Below are 21031 nucleotides of genomic sequence, written 5' to 3'. Positions count from 1 at the left end.
ATGTTAGGAGTAAATTAAGCACTACTCCACAATACATAAAAAAGCACACAAATATATACGTGAATAATTTTCTGCTTAGTCAAATAGAATCTTTTTTTTTAATCAGGTGACTTCCTGCCCAGAAAAAGGACTGACCCAAGAAACCAGAGATGTGCTTAGAAATGTTTTAACAAGTCCTATTTCTGCCTTTATCTCACCCCAAATATTTGCCAGCTTGCTCTTTGCCCTATTTTAGTCTCTCCCTTCTCTCTTTTTTTCATTTCTCTTCCTATAGTTCTCAGGTTATTAGCCCTCCGATTTCCTTCTCTTTTCTTCCCTCTATAATAAAACTGTAATGTGTTGGGGAAAAATATTGGAGTTAGAGTTAAAACACCTAGGTTTGAATGCTGCTTCATGTTCTCCTTGTGACCAAGGTCCCTATTTCCTTGTGTATAAAATTAGGGGATCTGGGGCAGCTAGGTGGTGCAGTGGATAGAGCACCGGCCCTGAAGTGGGTGTTCTCAACCTTCCAGGTGTTCTAGGTGTTCCTTAACCTTCATGCAAAGCCGCTTTCTATTACTTTCTCATTCATAGGATCATAGATTTAGAACTGAAAGAGACCTTGTGTTGTTGTCCAGTTGTTTCAGTTGAGTCCAACTCTTTGTGACCCCATTTGGGCTTTTCTTGGCAAAGATACTGGAGTGGCTTCCCATTTCCTTCTCCAGCTCATTTTACAGATGAGGAAACTGAGGCAAACAGCATTAAATGACTTGCACGGGGTCATACAGCTAGTGTCTGAGACAGGATTCAAACTCGGGTCTTCCTGATTCTAAGTCTAGTGTTCTGTCCCCTATGCTAACTAGCTGCCAATTTTTTTTGTTATTGTTGTTTTTGGTTTTTTAGACACCAATGTTTAAGGAATTTTTTTGTGGCTAAAAGTGCTTCATATATTTAGGTGTGAGAAGGCATTTCTGAATCTCTTCAGCAGCTATTATTGAATAGTAGTAGGAAGAAGGTTGGTGAGATGAATGGAAACCTTAATATATAGAGCCAATCCACTGAAGGCATCAGAGATATTTGACTTGAAGAAAAAAAGAACTTGAGAGGAAGAAATGACAACAGTCCATGGGGCTGTTGTGAGGAAGGCCCTTACCATAAATCTCTGTAGAAATCTGAGTTGTTATCATCATCACCAGGAGGAGAACTCGGACTTGTTTGTACTACTCTACAGAGGCCAGAATGAGGAGCAATGGTTAGAAACTGCCAAGAGGCAGGTTTTGGTTCCAACATAAGAATAAACCTCCTAACAACCACTGATGCCCAAAAGCAGAATGGGAGGTGGTGGGTTCCAGCCCACTAGAGGTCAGTCTTTAGGAGACAGCTGGATTGTCCGAGATGCTGCAGAGAGGGTTTCTTTTCACATACCACTGGGGCTAGTGGCTTCTGGCTTCCCATCCAACTCTCTCGTTCAGGAGCAGGGAGTGAGGGACTGGGGCTGTTGAGAATTTTTAGCAGGGGACTTCCAGGGTCACACATGTAGAAGGCTGATCAGAATTAGTTAAAAGTCAGAATTAGAAAATATTTTAACAGAAATACAATTTTGTTGTTTTCAAGTACAAGCAAGAACACCTGATCTAAAGTAAAACTTGTTGCCTCAGGGCAGCTAGGGGATGCAGTGGATAGAGCACCAGTCCTGGAGTCAGGAGGACCTGAGTTCAAATCCGGCCTCAGACACATAACACTCACTAGCTGTGTGACTCTGGGCAAGTCACTTAACTCCATTGCCTAGCCAAAAAAATCCCAAAAACCTTGTTGCCTCATATAGGACCTTCTGAGACCTGCTTTCATGAGAACACAAAAATGCTTGGTACTTGGCACCTAGAATTTTGTGGGGGATCTGGAAATAGTGCAATATTAAAGTCCTAGAGTTTGGTTAAATCTTCCTACATCCTTATTTGTAGGGAGTGGCCAGATGGATATAGTAGATAGCATGGAAGAAGGAAGACCTCAGATTCTTAATAGCTGTGTGGCCCTAGGCAAGTCCCTTAACTTGCCTCAGACTCAGTTTCCTCATTTGTAAAACGGGAGTGGTAATAGCACCTACTTCACAGAGTTGTTGTGAAGATTAAAGAAAATGACATGAAAAGGGCTTTAGAAATCTTAAGCTTGAGGCAGCTAGTGGCACAGTGGATAGAGCCCCGGCCCTGAAGTCAGGAGCTGAGTTCAAATCCAGCCTCAGACCAAACACTTGACACTTACTAGCTGTGTGACCCTGGGCAAGTCACTTAACCCCAGTTGCCTAAAACAAAAAACAAAACAAAACAAAACAAAAAAACCCAAAAAAGAAATCTTAAGCTGGTACATAAATGCTAGCTTATTATTGCAACTGGTGTTACACTGGATAGAATGTTGGACTTAGTGTTTAGGAAGATCTAAATTCAAAACCAGCCTCAAACTCTTACTAACTGTGTGACCCTGAATAAAAGTCACTTAACATCTATCTGCCTCAATTTCCTTACTGGTAAAATGGGAATAATAATAGCACCAATCTCCCAGGGTTGCTGTGAGGATTAAATGCAATATTTTTAAAGCACTTTGCATACTTTAGAATCATATATAAATGATATTATTATTATTATTATTATTATTATTATTAGTGAGTAAATTTCACAATAAGTTCAGACATGACAACAGGTCAGTTTGAATTTAAATCATCAAAATAAAAAATTGATGTAAGGAGTCCAAATGACTGAAAGGTTTTTAAATATAGCTTTGGAAATTAAAAAGGATTCAAATTGGATTATTTGTCTAATTAATATGCATATTATTACCTGAAGCAGTATAATCCCAGTCATAAAAACTTAATACAAAATAATTGATTAAAAGCAATAAAAATCCAGAAAAGGTAAGCAAATTAGGTGCAATCCACAGTGGCACTATCTGAAAAATACAAAAAGGACAGAAAAATCATATTTAAAATTCATGAGAATGAAAAGCAACAGTGAGTTAGATGTTAAATCAGTAATTCAGGTACCACCCACCAACAAGGAATAAAGTGAGGTACATGTTACCTGGGTACATTATACAATTATAATGTTGCATAAAATGGTAAAGATTTAGTTATACCAATGAATTAATCATTAGACATTGTCAAACAGAATTATAATCAATATTCAATAAGATTAGCTTACTGAAACAAATTCAATTACCAAAAAAAGTTTTGTTTTGTTTTTTTACCAAAAATTCCCAAGCCTTACTTACTAGCCCATTATGTTTAAAGCAGCAAAATTCTAAACAAAATAACTTAAACAGTTTCTTCTGTTCACAATACAGATTTGAATTTTAAGACAAATTTAAAATATAGTGGCTACCATAAACTTTTTGAAGGGGAAAAAATAATACCATCATAAAGAAACTGTGTGAATACATTTCAGGACTCAAGTTCCACTGCTTTCTAAAATATGAAAATGTGTTTTCTTCTAACTCCCATGTTTCTTATTCATAAAACAATCTGTAAAATGAGGGGATTGGACTAGACATTATCTAAAGTTACTTTTAGCTCTAAATTTATAATGCTAGAAGGAGTATTCTAGTAAATATTTAACAACCAGCTCTCGGGGTAGGGGACAGGAGTACACAAGACATATTTTACTGCATTTTAAACATTTTTTCCATCACTTTCTTAAGTCTAGACAATCGACAAACCAATAAATCAGGCTATAGCTTTGCTGATTTCTGAAGTGAAAATTTTCACTCTGAAAATTTAACGATCAGAACCAGTGCAACCTAGCTCCAGCACCCCATTGCTTGTAAGCTTGTATTGTGGTTAAACTTCACTGGATAATCAGAATGATGCCAACCTTTTGGGTTGGCATCACCATTTCCTTTATCTGTGCAAGGAGGTAGCTGATAAAGCATGAGAGGAACTGATTTTTAAAAAGAAAAATGCAAGAAGTGGCAAACTACTCTCCCCAATCTCTCAAAAGAATGAAAGCATCAATTCAACAAACATTTATTAAGTGCCTACTGTGTGTCAGGAAGAACATGAGGAATCAACCTGGGGATCTCCCCAAGTCTAGCTGCAATTTAAAATGATGAGTCACAGAAAGCTGGTAAGTCACTTTCCAAGGATGACATAATGGAGCCACATGAGAATAGGATGACAGCTATCCACCCACAATAAACTGCATTGGGCCCCACAATCAACCTTCTGGACACTTTTGGTTTAGTTAATAGCTGTGTGAACTGGGGGACAATAGTTAAAGCATGAAGCCTTCCTAGAACAGTGATTTCCAAGCCCACAATAATCCGTCATCTTCCTGTGAATAACAGTAACTGTACTGTTACAACAGTAATTACTGTAGTACATCTTCTAGTTTAAGTCTTAAGTTTAAGGTGACTTTAACTAAAGTCACTTTCAATATATTGTATTTTAGGAACACGAATAAAAATGTTGCCAATTTATATTCAGCCACAGTAATGAGGCTATATAGTAAGGATTGCATTGATTAATTACAGGTAAATAATATTTATGAAAAAATGAAAAGTCACCTTCCTTATTGATTCCCCCTTTATAACATCTTACATATAAATATTCTTTTTTAAATTAATTTATTTTGATTTATCAATAATACTTCCATAAGCTTTTGAGTTTTAAATTTTCCTCCCCAAGATGGCATGCAATCTGATATAGGCTATACATATACATTCCTATTAAACATATTTTCATATTAATAATTACATACAAATATTCTCAATGAGATTATAATCTTACTGAGGGCAGGAGTTTGATCTCATATGTCTCTAACTCTTCTTTTCTGATTCCCATTATCCTCCTAGTACATGGTACAGTTTGTGTTACACATAGTAAGTACCTAATAAATATTTGATGAATGAATGAATGAGTGACCACCTCAGAAATAAACTTTAGAAGCAGTTCTGATTATTAATAACTTTTTTAAAAAGAACCACAATGTAGGAAATGATGTCCTCCCTCTTATCTTTCATAAACCAAAGAAACTTGCCATTTTCCTTCACAAAATAAAAAATAATTCCTCTAATGTTTATGAAAGAATGAAAAGGATAAAGGAAGACTATATAGATATACAGGGAACAATTAGTAAATACAGCTCAATGTCTCCGGAGTACAAGAACTGAGTCTTATAGAGGTCAACAAGTTGAGGAACTGGAGGGAAAGTAGAGCAATGGTAATAAAATATGCTTCCAAGGTACTAGCTGTCCTAAGTCTACTGATACTTGTAATTACAATAAATTAAACTTCAAAAGTATTTTTTCTTCTGTTTTGAGGATGAAGGAGAATTAGGTTTATTCTACCAGTTATTTGTTTCCAAATTGATACCTCTTTCTTTGGTTTCATCAACATATCAAAACAACTAAGAAAATAAAACTTAAAATGTGTTATCATGCTTACCTTAACTATTCTGTTCCAGAGGTGCTGCATAACATACACTGATAAAGGATTTGTATCTACAGCACTATACTGTGAAAAAAAAAGAAGAAATAGAAAAATTAGTGCCACATAAAAGTGAAATGATGAATATTTTAATTCAATTCACCACAATTTAAGTGCCTACTAAGTGCTTAGTATAGGTGATAACAAAGATAAAAATCAAAACAATCTCTGCCCTCAAGGAAGAGGGTATATACAACCTGTATAGAAAGAGAGGTAAATACAAAGTGATTCCATGGGGGAGAGAACTAATAACTGGAAAGATTAAGGAAGAAGCTACTTAAATCCTCTTACTCTAAAAAAAAGACTCAGTCTTATAGATGAAAAATATTTTGCTTAATTATTTTGTGATTGTTTAAAAAGATGCTAAAAGAATTTAGCATATACATGGGGTAGGTGGGAGGAAAGTGATCAATTAATTTTCTCCCAGCCTGGTAAATGAAATCAAGGAATGTAAGGGGAGAGTGACTCATATAGGTGTTAAGGTTTTAAATAAAATTAAAAGAAGTATCTGTACTTCCTTACCCCTTTAATAGGTATGATGATGTTCTTCAACCAAACTTGATATAATTAGAGAGCAGCCAACCATTGACTGGTCAAGTCCCTGGTGGTCCTTTAAAAGGCAAGACTTACTCTAGCACTGAGGCAGGAGACAGCTCTGAGGAGTGTGCCCTTTGGCAGCAGAGAAGAGAGTAAGAAATAGGAAAAGAACCCAGCTTTTGAACGGACGGCTAAGTGGTACAGTGGATAGAGCACCAGGCCTGGAGTCAGGAAGGTCTGAGTTCAAAGTCAGCCTCAGATACTTACTAGCTATGTGAACCTGGGCAAGTCACTTAATCCTGTTTGCCTCAATTTCCTCATCTGTAAAATGAGCTGGAGAAGGAAATGGCAAACCACTCCAGTATTTTTTGCCAAGAAAAGCCCAAATGGGGTCACAAAGAGTCAGACATGACTGAACAACAACAAACCAGCTCTTGAGAGGGAATGATTTTTGTCTTTTCTCTTGGCCATCTTCCAGAAGACATATGAAGGGAGGGGACATGGTGGTAAGGGAAGGGAGGAGGGAGGAATTTCTCTTGTAGAGCTGTTCACCTTGAAGGAGACATTACACTTGGCAGAGAACAATCCTGATCAGTCAAGGCATAAGACCAGAGCTTAATGACTTAAGGGATAGTTCCAGCCATCGGAGAACTCTGAGCCCAGGGGGAGCAGCATGAGAACACCATGAGAAGAGAAAATCATCTCTCAGGTACTAAAGGTATGAATGCCCTGAGCCATCTGTGTTCCCTAAAGGTGTGTGCCTCTATACTAACGTGTATTGTTGTTCATCCTTCCATCTTGAAGAGGACCAATGACATCACAAGGGTGATGTCTTACCTTGCATGTGAATTAGATTTAAGTGAGACAGAGCTGTGCAAAGTCATCAGTCTCATTCTCTCTTCCAGAGTCATGGAACTTAAGACAAAAGTCAGGATGCCTGGAGACAGCCAAGGATGCAGTGGATGACCCTGGCATCTTCGATGTCTGATCAGTCTCTAAGCACTCCACAGCGCTTGCTTCATCTGCCTTCATGGCCATTGAAACAAATTGTTTTCATCTACCTATTCTGCTGGGGGAAGTCTTCACATGTTTGGAGTAGGCATCTCCCTAACTCACCCAACTTGCCCATTACCCTCAATCTGATTTAGCCCATCTGCCAAGATGGTTTTACCAGGTTATATATAGGTGCATCTGCTATTTCCACTGATGCTATGTGAATCGGTAGGAGAGTGTGTCCCAGGTTGGTTCCCTTACCGCCATGTCCCCTCCCTTCAGATGTCTTCTGGAAGATGGCCAAGAGAAAAGATAAAAATCATTCTCTCTCAAGAGCTGGTTTGTTGTTGTTCAGTCATGTCTGACTCTTCGTGACCCCATTTGGGGTTTTCTTGGCAAAAAATACTGGAGTGGTTTACCATTTCCTTCTCCAGCTCATTTTACAGATGAGGAAATTGAGGTTGGGGCATGGTTGGAGAAAATATTTTGTAATTATTGTTCCTCTTCCTTAATTACAAAATTAGTGACTCTTTGATTTGACCATAACCTCCCATCATTCCAATTTACCTTGTTCCTCACCCCTCCTACATATTCTTCACTCTCAATAGGGCCTCAAATCCCTCTACCCTTGAGGACTATTTTTTCCCAGACCACTGCTCTGACTTAACTTTCCTCCTCTTCCAATCTCAACCCTATAGTTAGCCATTTCAATTCTACACTGTCCTCTGTTCTGGAACTCTTTGCTCCCTTGTCCTATGAAAGCTCACCTCAGCTTGGGATTACTCCCACCCTTCTCAATGGCTGCTGACTAGGGCCAGAAGATGTTTCACAACTGTACTGATTGGGTACATTATAAATTCACATTATCCAACTTGAACGGGACCCTCACTACAACAAGGCAGTCTTTTTATAGTTAGGTGATGAGAAATCAAATCAAGTCCCAGATACTTATTAGCTGTGTAATCCTGGGCAAGGCACTTAACACCTGTGCCTCAATTTCCCCATCTGTAAAGGTTGTCAAGAGGATCAAATGAGATAATATTTGTAAAAGCACTTAATACAAAGCATGTTACATAGTAGACACTTAACAAATGCTTCCTTCCTTCCTTCCTTCCTCCTTTCTTTTATTCCTTCCGAACTGATTCACTATCTCACTCTTCAAAGAAGCTATCCCAAGCCTTTTCTTTCCTCCTCCAGTCTCCCACATCTCTCCCTCACCCCTATCTCACCTGAGCACCTTGACTCTTACTTTATAAAGTTGAAGCCATGTCACATGAGTTCCCTCTTCTCCCATTCTCTTCCTCTCAAAAACCCTTGACATAATCTACTCTCTACTCCTTTCCTCCAGTTTCTAACAAAGAGATCGACCTTCTTGCTAAAGCCAACTCGTCTACATGTGCACTTAATCTCAACCCTTACCAGATTACAGCTTTAATAATCCTCTCTCTCATGAATCTTCAACCATCTCTACCTGTTGGTTCTTTCCCTACTGCCTTCAAACATACCGCATCCTTTAAAAAGAATAAACCTTCAGTAAACCCTGCCATCCCTTCATGCTATCGTCCTTTATCTCTCCTTCCCTTCTTGAAACTCCTTGAAAAGGCTGTCTATACTTGTTCCCTCCACTTTCCCCTCACTGACTCCTCAACCCTTTGCAATCTGTCTTCTGACCACTCAACTGAAATGGCTCTCTCCAAGGTCACCAGTGCTCTCTTGATTGCCATTCCTGATAATTTTTCCCCAATCTTCATCCTTCTCAGCCTGTCTACTACATTTGACATTGTTGACCACCCTCTCCCTCTACACTCTCCTCTCTGGGTTTGTGTGACTCTACTCTCCAGGGTCTCCTTTTACCTGTCCTTTTCCATCTCCTTTGCTGGATCATCATCCCTATCATTTTCCCCTGTGGGTGCTCCCCAACATATAGTCCTAAGCCTTTTTTCATTCTCCCCCAACCCTCTCTCTCTCGATAACCTCATCAGGTCCCATAGGTTTAACTATCACCTCAACATAGACAACTGACAGATCTATACAACCAGCTCAAATCTCTCCTTTGTGCTTCAGGCAGCATCACCAACTGCCTATTGCATATTTCAAACTGGATGTCCAAAGACTTTTCAAATGCACACATCCAAAACTGAACTTGTTATCTTTCTCCAAAAAAACCTTCCTCTCTCCTAAATTCCCCTATATTTGTCAAAGGCACTACCGTCCTTCCAATCTCTTAGGTTCTACCCTTGGCATTATTCTTAACTCTTCACTTTTCTTCTCCTCACATATTCAATCAGTTGTCAAATCATACTCTTCCTATTTCCATAACATCTCTCACATTCAGCCCCCTCTCTCTACTTACACAGGTACCACCTTAGTTCAGGCCTTCATCGCCTCTTTGCTAGGTTATTGCAAAAGTCTAATTTGGTTTCCCAGCTTCCATTCTCTCACCACTTTAATCCATTTTATATCCTGCTGCCAAAGGGATCTGCCTTAAGTACAAATATGATCCTATCATTCCCTTTCTCAACCAACTCCAGTGGCTTCCTATTGTCTCTAGGATAAAATATAAACTCCACTGTTTACCTTTTCAGCTACCCATCTGTGAAGTAGAAAATTCCAATATTCCCAGCTGGGGAAGAGCCAGTTTGGGTTCCACCTGGAAGCTGAGCTATCCCTGAAGAAGTATGCCTCAGACTCCTCCTCCAGGAAAGGCCACATCTCCACCAGTTATCTGTCCTTTTCCTCGTATGGGCTCTGCCCCTTAAACAGCTAGATTCTGGCTTGATATCCAAGAACATAAAAATCCTATGTCTCCACAACTCCTCCAGTTAAAGCAATTAGGTGACAGGAGAATGTAATGACAGGAAGAAAAATAAAGGTCAGTGCCAGGCAGTTGATGGTCATTAGATAAAACTATATTTTTCCAATCCAGACTGTTCTGCCCCTCCTTAGGCAGGCTGCTGGCCCTCCACTCCTGTGGCTTTAGGTCTAATGAAAGTCAATTCAAGCCTCCCCATGTATCAAGGATTACAGGTCAATGCCACCAAACCTGGATCAGCTAGGATTTTAAATGATGGCTTGAAAATCTATTGTAAACCTCTAGTCTTCCTTGCTAGTTTCTTAGTAACTGATTTCCATTTTAAATAAATGTGTCACTTTCTGAGGAATGACAGGAATTTGAATACTCTTCTTTTAAAAATGTCTCATTTTTATTGTATTAATTTTTCTTTCCCAGAGGAATCAAATAATCCTCCCTTTTTGTACCATGCTACCTCTCGAAAACAGGCTTCTCAACCTACCCAAGTTAGTTAGCCAGTCAAACCAGTCTTTATTTTGTGCTTACTAGGTGACAGGCACTGTACTAAGATATTAGTCATAAGCACTATAAAGATATACATAGAGCTGTTTTGTGTTTTTGTGAGATCAAAGGTTCTCGACCATTTCTGTGTGTCAAGAATTCCTTTGGAAGTATAGTCAAGCCTACAGACCCTTTCTCAGAATAATGTTTTCATAAGTATAAAAATGCATAGGATTACCAATGAAACTAATTATATTGAAATACATTTATCAAAAAAAAATTAAACAAGTTCACAGACCCTGGATTAGATTAAGAACCCTATAAACTAGGCAAAATGTCTATAGCCATATTTATAAATGCCTCATAATTATTCAGAGACACATCCTGAGCCCTATTATGAGGTTGGGTTAACTGAGACATAAACAAGTCATTCAGAAGTTATACAACAGGAGACCCAAAATTCATGTTTAGAACCCTAAAGTCTCTAGGTAGCACTTATCTCACTCAGCCAGACTATTCTGTTTTTTCCTATTTTCCTCTGCTAAGAAAAGATTGTAACTATGGAGTCTGAATGCAGATTGAAGCATACTATTTTCTCTCTTTTTTTTTTTTCTTTCTTGTGGTTTTTCCCTTGTTCTGATTCTTCTTTCACAACATGACTAATGGGGTAATATGTTTAATATGATTGTACATGTATAGCCTATATCAAATTGCTTGCCATCTTGGGGAGGAGGAAGGGGAGAGAGGGAGAAAAAAATCTGGAATTCAAAATCTCATAAAAATGAATGCTGGGAGAAGCTAGGTGGTGCAGTAGATAAAGCATTGGCCCTGGAGTCAGGAGGACTTGAGTTCAAATCCGACCTCAGACACTTGACACTTGACACTTAACTAGCTGTATGACCCTGGGCAAGTCACTTAACCCCATTGCCTAGCCCCCCCTAAAAAAAATGAATGCTAAAAACTATTTTTACATGTAATTAGAAAAAATAAAATACTATTAAGTGGAGAAAAAAAAGAAAAGATTGTAAAACCCTTGACCAAGTCTCCAGGCCTAATTTTTCCTCAACCACCTATTTGTGCTAAAAAGAAGTTGCTGTTTATTAGCCTTACATGAGAGAATCTCTTACTTCTGATATAATATCTATATCATAATCACATTATTCCGTATGCTGAAAAATAAAGTCAAAAGTCACTTGTTAGACTATTTAAAATATTCAAATTATAATGAAAGAAAAAGATAAGTATTTTTTCCATGTATCATATTCAAGAATATGTTTATAAGCATTTCATATAGCATATGGGTCACAGCAGAGTGGATGACCTTCAAGGTCCCTTCCGAGTTTTAAAGATCTCTGATTTCTGAGCAACCATGCAGTTCATGGCCCTGTGCTGGCTTCTGTGAGGTATTACACAGAGAATGAAGAAGAGTTGGTCCCAGTACACAAGGAGCTATTTTTCACCTAAAGGAAAGAATATTCTACAATTCACTGAATTTTTAAAAAGCACTTTCCATTTCTAATTTTAGTCCAGCAAGAGATGTCTCAACTGTAACTCTTACCACACTACTTGTCTCATTTTTCCAAAGTATATACCTGGTGCATACACATAAAAGAAGCATACTATGTATGTGGCCACATGGACATTTATCTTTGGACAACAAGTGTGTAATGAAAAGAACACATATATGCACACATACATATCTCATATAAACAAGCTTTTTTGTAAAAACAAGCATTGTCTACTATGTGTTGGGCACTGTGCTAAATGCTTTACAAATATTATCTCCTTTGATCTCTATTAACAACCCCAAGAAGTAGATGCTATTATATTATTCTCATCTTACAGTTGCAAAAACTGAGGCAGACAAAAGTTAAATGACTTGGCCAGGGTCACATAGCTAGTAAGTGTCTGAGACCAGATTTGAATTCAGGTCTTCCTGAGTCCAGGCCCAGCTCTCTACCTGCTGAGCCACCTAATGCAACATATTTTTTTTCCCCTCTGTACCAGAACTGTCTGAGGAAAAAGTCACAAAAATGGAACAAAGGAATAGTCTTGGTTACTTCTGTAGCACTTGCCGAGTCTGTAGAATACCCAAAAACAAAATGATTGGTTCAACTATTTCCCTGGAGAAGGGTTTCAGTAGTTCGATATCCTTCCAGGATACCTGGGGACCCTGACTTAAATTAAATCACCATCAACTCCCCTCCCATTCGAGACAAATTGCTAATGCTATTCATTTCTCCACCACAAGGAAAACCATTCAAAAATCTTCTTCTTTCTTAGCCGTATCATTCACACATTTCGTCCATCACTTCTGTCTCAGGAGGTGGGTAAAATTCTTCATTATCGGTCCTCTGGAATTTCGGTTGATCATTGCATTAATCAGAATTCTTGACTCTTTCAAAATTGTTTGTTTTTACAATGTTTTTGTCATTGTATATATCAGAGGTTCCCAAACTTATTTGACCTACCACCTCCTTTTCAAAGAAAAAATTACTCAGCACCACTGTGGAAATCTACTTTCTTTAACCTTTTAATGTTTTTTTTTTAAATTTGCATCATTTCCAAAAACTATAAAATATACATGTATTATTAAATGACGCATCTTAAATTTAATAATTTATTGTAAATTTGTGGGGTCTTTTCCTGGATTGAAATTTTAATGATGCAATATTACATCATATAACCATATAGTATCGTATCATAAACAAGTCATTACATGCACATATTCCTGCCAATGCATGTTGGACTTCCTGACAATGCACAACAAACTTGCTTGCCAACACTTGCTTATAAGACCTGCTGGCAGACTTGACCACTGATGGGTTATAAGTTACATTTTGTGCATTCATTTGGAAAATAATGTAATCACTGTGACTTTAACTCTGTTACACAACAGATGAAACATGTACAAACAGTTTTTCATAATTTTCCTATCTTCTTTCCTTATGCTTCCACTGCCCCCTTATTTTTATTCAATACTCCCCCCCACCAATTGCATCCACCCCCAAATCATTCCAGCTCCCCCCAGGGGGCAGTATGGCCCACTTTGGGAACCTCTGGATTGTTCTAGTTCTGCTCACTTCATTCTGCATCAGTTAATACAAGTCTTCCCAGTTTTCTCTAAAACTATCCCTTTCATCATTTCTTACCTTACATTCATATATCATAATTTGTTCAGTCATTCTCCACTTGATGGACATCCTCTTAATTTTCAATTCTTTGCCACTTCAAAAAGAACTGCTATTAATATTTATAGGACCTTTTAAAATATTTTATAGGACCTTTCCCTCTTTCTTTGATCTCATTGGCCTAGTCATGATATTGCTGGGTTGAAGGAGATGCACAGTTTAGTCATTTTGGGGGCATAGTTCTAAATTGCTTTCCAAAATGGCTACAGTACTGGTTACAATTAAATGTGATTGGGGCAGCTAGGTGGCACAGTGGATAGAGCACCAACCTTGGAATCAGGAGGACCTGAGTTCAAATCCTGACTCAGACACACAATACTCACTAGCTATGTGACTCTGGGCAAGTCACTTAACCCCAATTGCCTCAAAAAAAAAAAAACCAATTAAACGTGATTACTAAATTATATCATATGAAAAATAAAATCAGTATAGCAGAGGTAATTAGAGGTAATTAGAAGATTTTTTAACATAATTTTACAAGCACTTAGGGTTTTTCTTTTTTTTTACAAGTAATTACTTTCACCTATGCTTTTTTTGAAAACAAAACAAAACAAAACAAAACTATTTTCATTTCCTCAGAACGAGTCTAATATACACTCCTCCCATCATTTACTCTTCACTCCTCCCTTTAACAAAGAAAAATTGAACAATACCCAACCAACAAAGGGGCCATCTCTGACAGTATATCTAATGCTCTGCAACCATAATCCCACACCGACTGTGAAGAGGTTATAATTCCTCCTTTTTTTCTCTGGACCAAAGATTAGTCGTAATCAGCAGTAGTCATGTTGGTATGTAATAAGAAGGATTCCTTTCACAGATGTGTTGAACTTGAAGGCTCCTGAGTTCTCTTCCAACTAAAATTCTCTGATTTTCTGACTTGTTTAAGTCATATGGCTATTAAGTGGCAGACCGAGTACTTGAACTCTAAGACCTGTGCTTTTCATCTTGCTGAGGTTTTTTTTTTCTTCATGACTTTGTCTAAAAAAATTACATATTACAGAATGACAAACCGTTTTGGCTAAAGGGAACTTTAAGATCATCTAGTCTACCTCTTATTTTATAGACAGGGAACTAGATTAGATGGAAATTGCAGCACATCACCCTGGTGAATTATAACCAAAAAGTTAATTTAAAAAAGTTATAGGAATAAGAAAACTGGGAAGAATCTATTAATACTACTTAAATATAATACATTAGGAGGAAATAAGGAAGAACAGATAAAAGTTTGTTATTTTGCTCTAGTTGAAAAAAAGTTCTCCTTTATCTAAAAAGCCTATGTTAGATCTCAGACTATTAAAGGATGCTAATATGAATCATAATCATGTGGTTATATACAAAATATCAATCAAAAAACACTACAATTTTACTTTTTTCTTTAATGTTTGCCTGTATAACTCCAAACTTTTCAAAACTTGATGTCTGGCTACCTTTATCTAGAGGATACTAATGAACCAGGGTTTAGCATACAGTCAAAACTTGATTACATGCTATAAAAATACTTCAATAATTCCAGGATCTGTGATTATATATATGAAGTTACTGCCTTCTTGGCAGAGACTACTGCCCTTCTATACCTGAGGAAGAGGTATTCTAGTGTTGTGGTTGAAAATTCATCATCCTATAGCCAACTATTAATACCAGTAGTTCAACAAGTAATTATTCATCAGTTCCTGTGTACCAGGCACTGTGCTAGTGCTGGAGATAGAAATAAAGGCAAATAACAGTCCATGCCTTCAGGAAATTCACATTCTAACGGAGGACACAACATTCAAACAACTGTGAACATACAAAGCATATACAGTGTAAATGTGTGATAATTCCAGAGGGAAAATATGAGGGGGGGAAGGATGGGAAGAGCCTATTTATATCTTCCTTCAAGATTTGCAAAATGCTTTATGTACATATATTATCTCATCTGATCCTCATAACAGCTCTGTGAGTACAAAGATTCTTAACCCCCATTTTACAAATGAGGAAACTGAGGCCTAGATAAATGAAGTAATATGCCCAAAGTCACACTCATCAGTGGAAGTCTTGAACTCAGACCCAGGTCTTCTGACTCCCAGTTCACACTCCATGTAGGGCAAGGATTTAAATGGATCCTAAATTTGGGATTACTTTTTTGTACCTTTGTTTAAATATAGTTGCATTACATAATTTTCTAACCCATGTTTTTTATTAATTTATTTTTAGTTTTCAACATTCACTTCCACAAGATTTTGAGTTCCAAATTTCTCCCCATCTCATTCCTCCCCCTCACCCCAAGACAGTGTACATTCTAAATACCCCTTCCCCTAATCTGCCCTCCCTTCTATCTCCCCCCCTTCTTTTATCCCCTTCCCCTTCTATTTTCCCATAGGGCAGGATAGATTTCTATACCCCATTGCCTGTATATCTTATTTCCCAGTTGCATGTGAAAACAATTTTTAACATTCGTTTTTAAAACTTTGGCTTCCAAATTTTCTTCCTTCTTCTCTTCCCACATGCCCTCATTGAGAAGGTAAGCAACTCGATATGGGTTATACATGTGTAGTCAAGCAAAACACTTCCATAGTAATCATGGTGTGAGAAACTATATTTCTCTTCATCCTATCCTGCCCCCTGTTTATTCTATTCTTTCATTTGATCCTCTCCCTCCTCAGAAGTGTTTGCTTCCGATTACCCCCTCTCCCAATCTGCCCTCCCTTCTATCATCCTCCCACTCTCTTATCCCTTTCCCCCCTATTTTCCTATAGGGTAAGATAGATTTCCATACCCAATTGAGTGTGTATGTTATTCCCTCCTTAAGCCAAATCCGATGACAATAAGATTTACTCATTCCCTCTCACCTTCCCCTGCTGTAAAAAAGCCTTTTCTTGTCTGTTTTAGGTGAGATAATTTACCCCATTCTACCTCTCCCTTTCTCCTTCTCCCAGTATAATCCTCTCTCACCCCTTAATTTTATTCTGCAGATATCACCCCTTCATCTTCAACTCACCCTGTGCCCTCTATCTATCTATCTATCTATCTATACATATAATTTTTTTCCCCTCCAACTACCCTAATACTGACAAAGCTCTCATTAGTTAAAATCATCTATCCATGCAGGAATGTAAACAGTTCAACCTTAATAAGTCCCTTATGATTTCTCTTTCCTGTTTACCTCTTCATGCTTCTCTTGAGTCTTGTATTTGAAAGTCGAATTTTCTATTCAGCTCTGGTCTTTTCATCAAGAATGCTTGAAAGTCTTCTATTTCACTGAATATCCATTTTTCCCCCTGAAGGATTATACTCAGTTTTGCTGGGTAGGTGATTCTTGGTTGTAATCCTATGTTTTTTGACTTCCACAATATTATATTCCAAGCCCTCCAGTCCCTTAATGAAGAAGCTACTAAATCTTGTGTTATCCTGATTGTGTTTCCACAATACTTGAATTGTTTCTTTCTGGCTGCTTGCAATATTTTCTCCTTGATCTGGGAACTCTGGAATTTGGCTATAATAGTCCTAGGAGTTTTCCTTTGGGGATCTCTTTTAGGAGGAGATTGATGGATTCTTTCAATTTCTATTTTGCCTTCTGGTTCTAAAATATCAGGGCAGTTTTCCCTGATAATTTCTTGAAAGATGATGTCTAGGCTCTTTTTTTGATCATGGACTTCTGATAGTCCAATAACTTTTAAATTCTCTCTCCTAGATCTATTTTCCAGGTCAGTTGTTTTTCCAATGAGATATTTCACATTGTTTTCTATTTTTTCATTCTTTTGGTTTTGTTTTTACAGTGCCTTGATTTCTCAAATTGTCATTAGTTTCCAGTTGCTCCATTCTAATTTTTAAGAAAGTATTTTCTTCAGTAAGCTTTTGGACTTCCTTTTCCATTTGGCCAATTTTGCTTTTTAAGGCATTCTTCTCATTAACTTTTTGGACAGCTTTTGGGTTAGTCCATTTTTTAAGGTGTAATTTTCTTCAGTATCTTTTTGGGTCTCCTTTAGCAAGCTGTTAACTTATTTTTCATAATATTCTTGTATCACTCTCATTTCTCTTCCCAGTTTTTTCTCTACTTCTCTTACTTGCTTCTCAAAATCTTTTTTGAGCTCTTCCATGGCCTGGAACCAATACATTTTTTTTTGGAGGCTTTGGATGTAGGAGCTTTGACTTTGTCTTCTTCTTCTCATTATATGTTTTGATCTTCTTTGTCACCAAAGAAAGATTCTATGGTCTGACTTTTTTTTTGTGAGGTTTGCTCATGATCCCAGACAATTACTTGAGTTGTAAACTCTTTGTTAAGGTAGGGGTCTGCTTCCAGTGTGGAGAATGTACTGTCCCAAGCTTTGGGGGTTTTGTGCAGCCGTTTTTTCAGAAATACTTCTAGGGAATCTGTAAATTTTCAGTTCTTCCAAGGTGGGATGATAAGGGGTGAGGTGTTTACTCCTTTCCTGGCCTGTGCTCTTGTCTATGAATGACCACAAACACTCTTTTCTGCCTTGGAACTGTGAGGAGGATTTCCTCTCCACCACCACTACAAGCTCCACCACACCAGCACTCCTCCTCGCCCCGGTACCGCCACCCAGAACTGTGACCCAGATCCAAGCATGGGCAAAACAAGAGAATTCTGTACCAACAAAGAGATCCCTGCAATCCCCCTCTGATCAGCCACTCAATTTCCCCTCAGTCTGTGGGCTGAGCTCAGGAAGCAGCCACCACCCCAGAGCCACACTTGGGGACTGGGGCTGGGGCTGAGTTTCTCTCTCACCACAGTCACAGACTTTTCCTACTCACCTTCTAAGTTGTCTTTGGTGTTCGTGGGTTGAGAAGTCTGGAAACCACCATAGCTGCCATGTGATTCAGTCCTTTGAGGCCTGTTTTGCCTGTGCGCCCATGCCATACTGTGTTTGTCTCCCCACCCAGTGTGATACACCTTTCTGATCCACCGTCCAGGTTGTCTTGGGCTGGAAATTTGTTTCACTCTGTCTTTTTGTGGGTTCTGCTGCTTTAGAATTTGTTTATAGCCATTTTTTACAGGTATTTGGAGGCGTTAGGGGGAGAGCTCAAGCATTGCTTTTACTCTACCATCTTCTGCATTACATATTTTAAGAACTTATTTCAATCACTTTAAACAAAATAATGAAGTTTGATTACAAAGAACTATATAAACTAGTTGCTAGGAGATGACACAATTTCTCCATCTAAGGAGCTGTGTGGTATCTAGGAACAAGACCTAGACTTGGAGTTTGGAAAACCTCTAACACTTAGTAGCTATGGAACTACTTCACCTCTGAACTTCAGTTTCCTTATTTATAAAATGAAGATACAAAATATAGAATTTCTTCACAAGATTATTAAGAGAATCAAAGATCATAGATATAAAGTACAATGTAAACATGATTTGCCCTTTTATCTCCAGCCTCAATTCTCCCTTGGTCAGATAGTGCTTAATAAATAATTGCTGACTTACTCATTGGAAAAGGCCATTATCACCTTTCATAAAGACCCACCCTGAGCCAAAAGTAGTACAGTAATAGGTAAAGAGCTGGCCTCAGAAACAGGATCACATCTATATTTTAAACCTACACAGAGGCAGCAACATGGCATAGTGAATAGAGGACTGGTGTGGACTCTAGAAGACCTGGATTCAAGTCCTTTCTCTGATACATCAATCAATAAACATTTATTAAGCATCATGTATCAGGCACTGTGCTAAGCACTAAGGATACAAAAGGAGGCAAAAGACAGTCCCTGCCCTCAAGGCGCATATAATCTAATGGCAGAGACAACATGCAAACAAATATATACAAAGCAAGCTAAATTCAGGATAACTAGGAAATAATTAACAGAAGGAAGGCATTAGAATTAAAAGGGGTTGGCAACGGTTTCCTGCAAAAGATACATGCTGGTTATGTAACCTAGGGCAAGTTATTTACCCTCTTGGTACTCTGAGCAACTCTCTAAAATTATTAATTGCAAAGAAGTGCCCCTCTGTATTAGTAAAGCAAGTTCCTCATAGGGGAGAGCAATTTCCTCATTGGGAAGTACCAACAGCAATGAAATCACAGATCCCTATCCCTATCTACCCTGAGCCGAGTTACTTCTTGTTCTCTCTTTAATATTCATGTAGAATGGTACTTTATCCACCAACTATATGGCTTACAATGAATTAGTACGGTATGGAAAGTGAGGAACATACAATGATTTTTGTTTAAAAGGTATTTCTTAGGGAATGAACTAGAAGTGGTCACCTAATGTTTTCCTTGATGATCCTGATACTCTCGTATGCACACAGGATAAATTTAACTACACGGGTGAGAAAATTAAAGGAATTATAAGCTATATATAAGTATAACTATAATCTCTTACTCAAATAATTGGCAAAGAGAATAATTCATTTGTTTCCATTTTGTCTCTGACTCCATGCTCTTTGGGTAGATCCACCCAGGAAAAATCTGCACAGAGAGCAAAGTGACTATCAAAGAACAAACTGGATCTTCTTCAAGCAAAGAAACTGGATTTCAGATGGGGTCAATCAGTTAATCTGGTTAATCCATCTCAAATGATATCAAATGGGAATACTGTATTCTGAGACAGAGTGGCATATTTAAAATAAAAAAGTTGTGCTCCAGTGGAATTGACAAATGTGAGAAGAGTTTGCTGTCTTGATTTTGGTTTAATTTTTAAGACATTAATAAGAAAAATCTGTACAATCTAAGAACAGACCTAGAACATAATTTGGGTTATGTTGTAGGTGCAGTGTTTGGACTTTAACTGTATTGTTGTATTTGTCATGTTTCACTACTTACGTTACAATAGGCAACTCAATAATAAAATAGCTCCCACTGAAGTCACATAAGACCCTACAAGGTTCACCAACCACCTTCCTTCACAACAACCTCATGAAGTGGGTGATACAAGTATCGTTTGCCCCATTTTACAAACGAGGAAACTAAGACTCAGGGAAGAAAAGTCACTTGTCCAGGAACCCACAGTTAGTAAGGTCTGAAGCTAGGACTATCACAAAGATCTTATAATTCCAAAAACAATGCCCTTTCCACAGTACCATACTATTCACTCTACACCAGGACGGGTCGGGCAATAGTGATGAAAGGGGGGACCCTCCCAATTACATAAAAGATGAAAAATCCCAAACAGGAGCAACCCAAAATACCATTTCAATTTGCTTTTGGAATGTATTTTGCATTCATAATTGAATATGCACAATATTGTGGGAGTCTCCTTGAAACAAAATAATGATGCTATCCCATGTAGACCTGACTCAGTAGGAATTGAACAATTATACAATTTCTCTAGGCAGACTTGTGTACAACTCAACCATGCAACATACTCTGAATCAGCTTCATCTTTCAGACAGATGCAAATCACCAACTTTGGCAGAGGTAACCTCTGTCAAACATTCCCAGGGCAGAAATTGGGGTTACTGTACTTGGCAAATAATAAGCTTTTGGTACCTTAAAGTAATTGTAACCTTGGGAGAAAATGACTATCTCATTTTGAAGTCTGTGATAGCCAAGTGGGACACAACTATGTACCTTATATATTAGAAAGTACATTTCCAAAAGTTGAAAGAAAAGATGGGCA

At 37.9% G+C, this 21031-nt stretch overlaps 1 protein-coding gene across 1 annotated transcript in view; it reads right to left on the bottom strand.

The window, feature by feature from the left end:
- The window catches only part of LOC114031859 (ethanolaminephosphotransferase 1-like), a 151694-nt gene that overhangs the window by 80052 nt on the left and 50611 nt on the right, over positions 1-21031 (bottom strand). Inside the window, exons 2-3 of the mRNA XM_027847034.1 lie at positions 5411-5479; positions 2811-2919 (exon numbers count right to left, since the gene is read on the bottom strand). Of these exons, the coding sequence (XP_027702835.1) occupies positions 2811-2919; positions 5411-5479 (178 nt within the window). The remainder of the gene's footprint in view (positions 1-2810; positions 2920-5410; positions 5480-21031) is intronic.

This window comes from Vombatus ursinus, unplaced genomic scaffold (assembly GCF_900497805.2).
Source record: "Vombatus ursinus unplaced genomic scaffold, bare-nosed wombat genome assembly UNPS02015255.1, whole genome shotgun sequence".
Lineage (NCBI taxonomy): Eukaryota > Metazoa > Chordata > Mammalia > Diprotodontia > Vombatidae > Vombatus > Vombatus ursinus.
The sequence above is the reverse complement of the archived record's forward strand: the minus strand, read 5'-3'. Positions and strand labels throughout refer to the sequence as shown.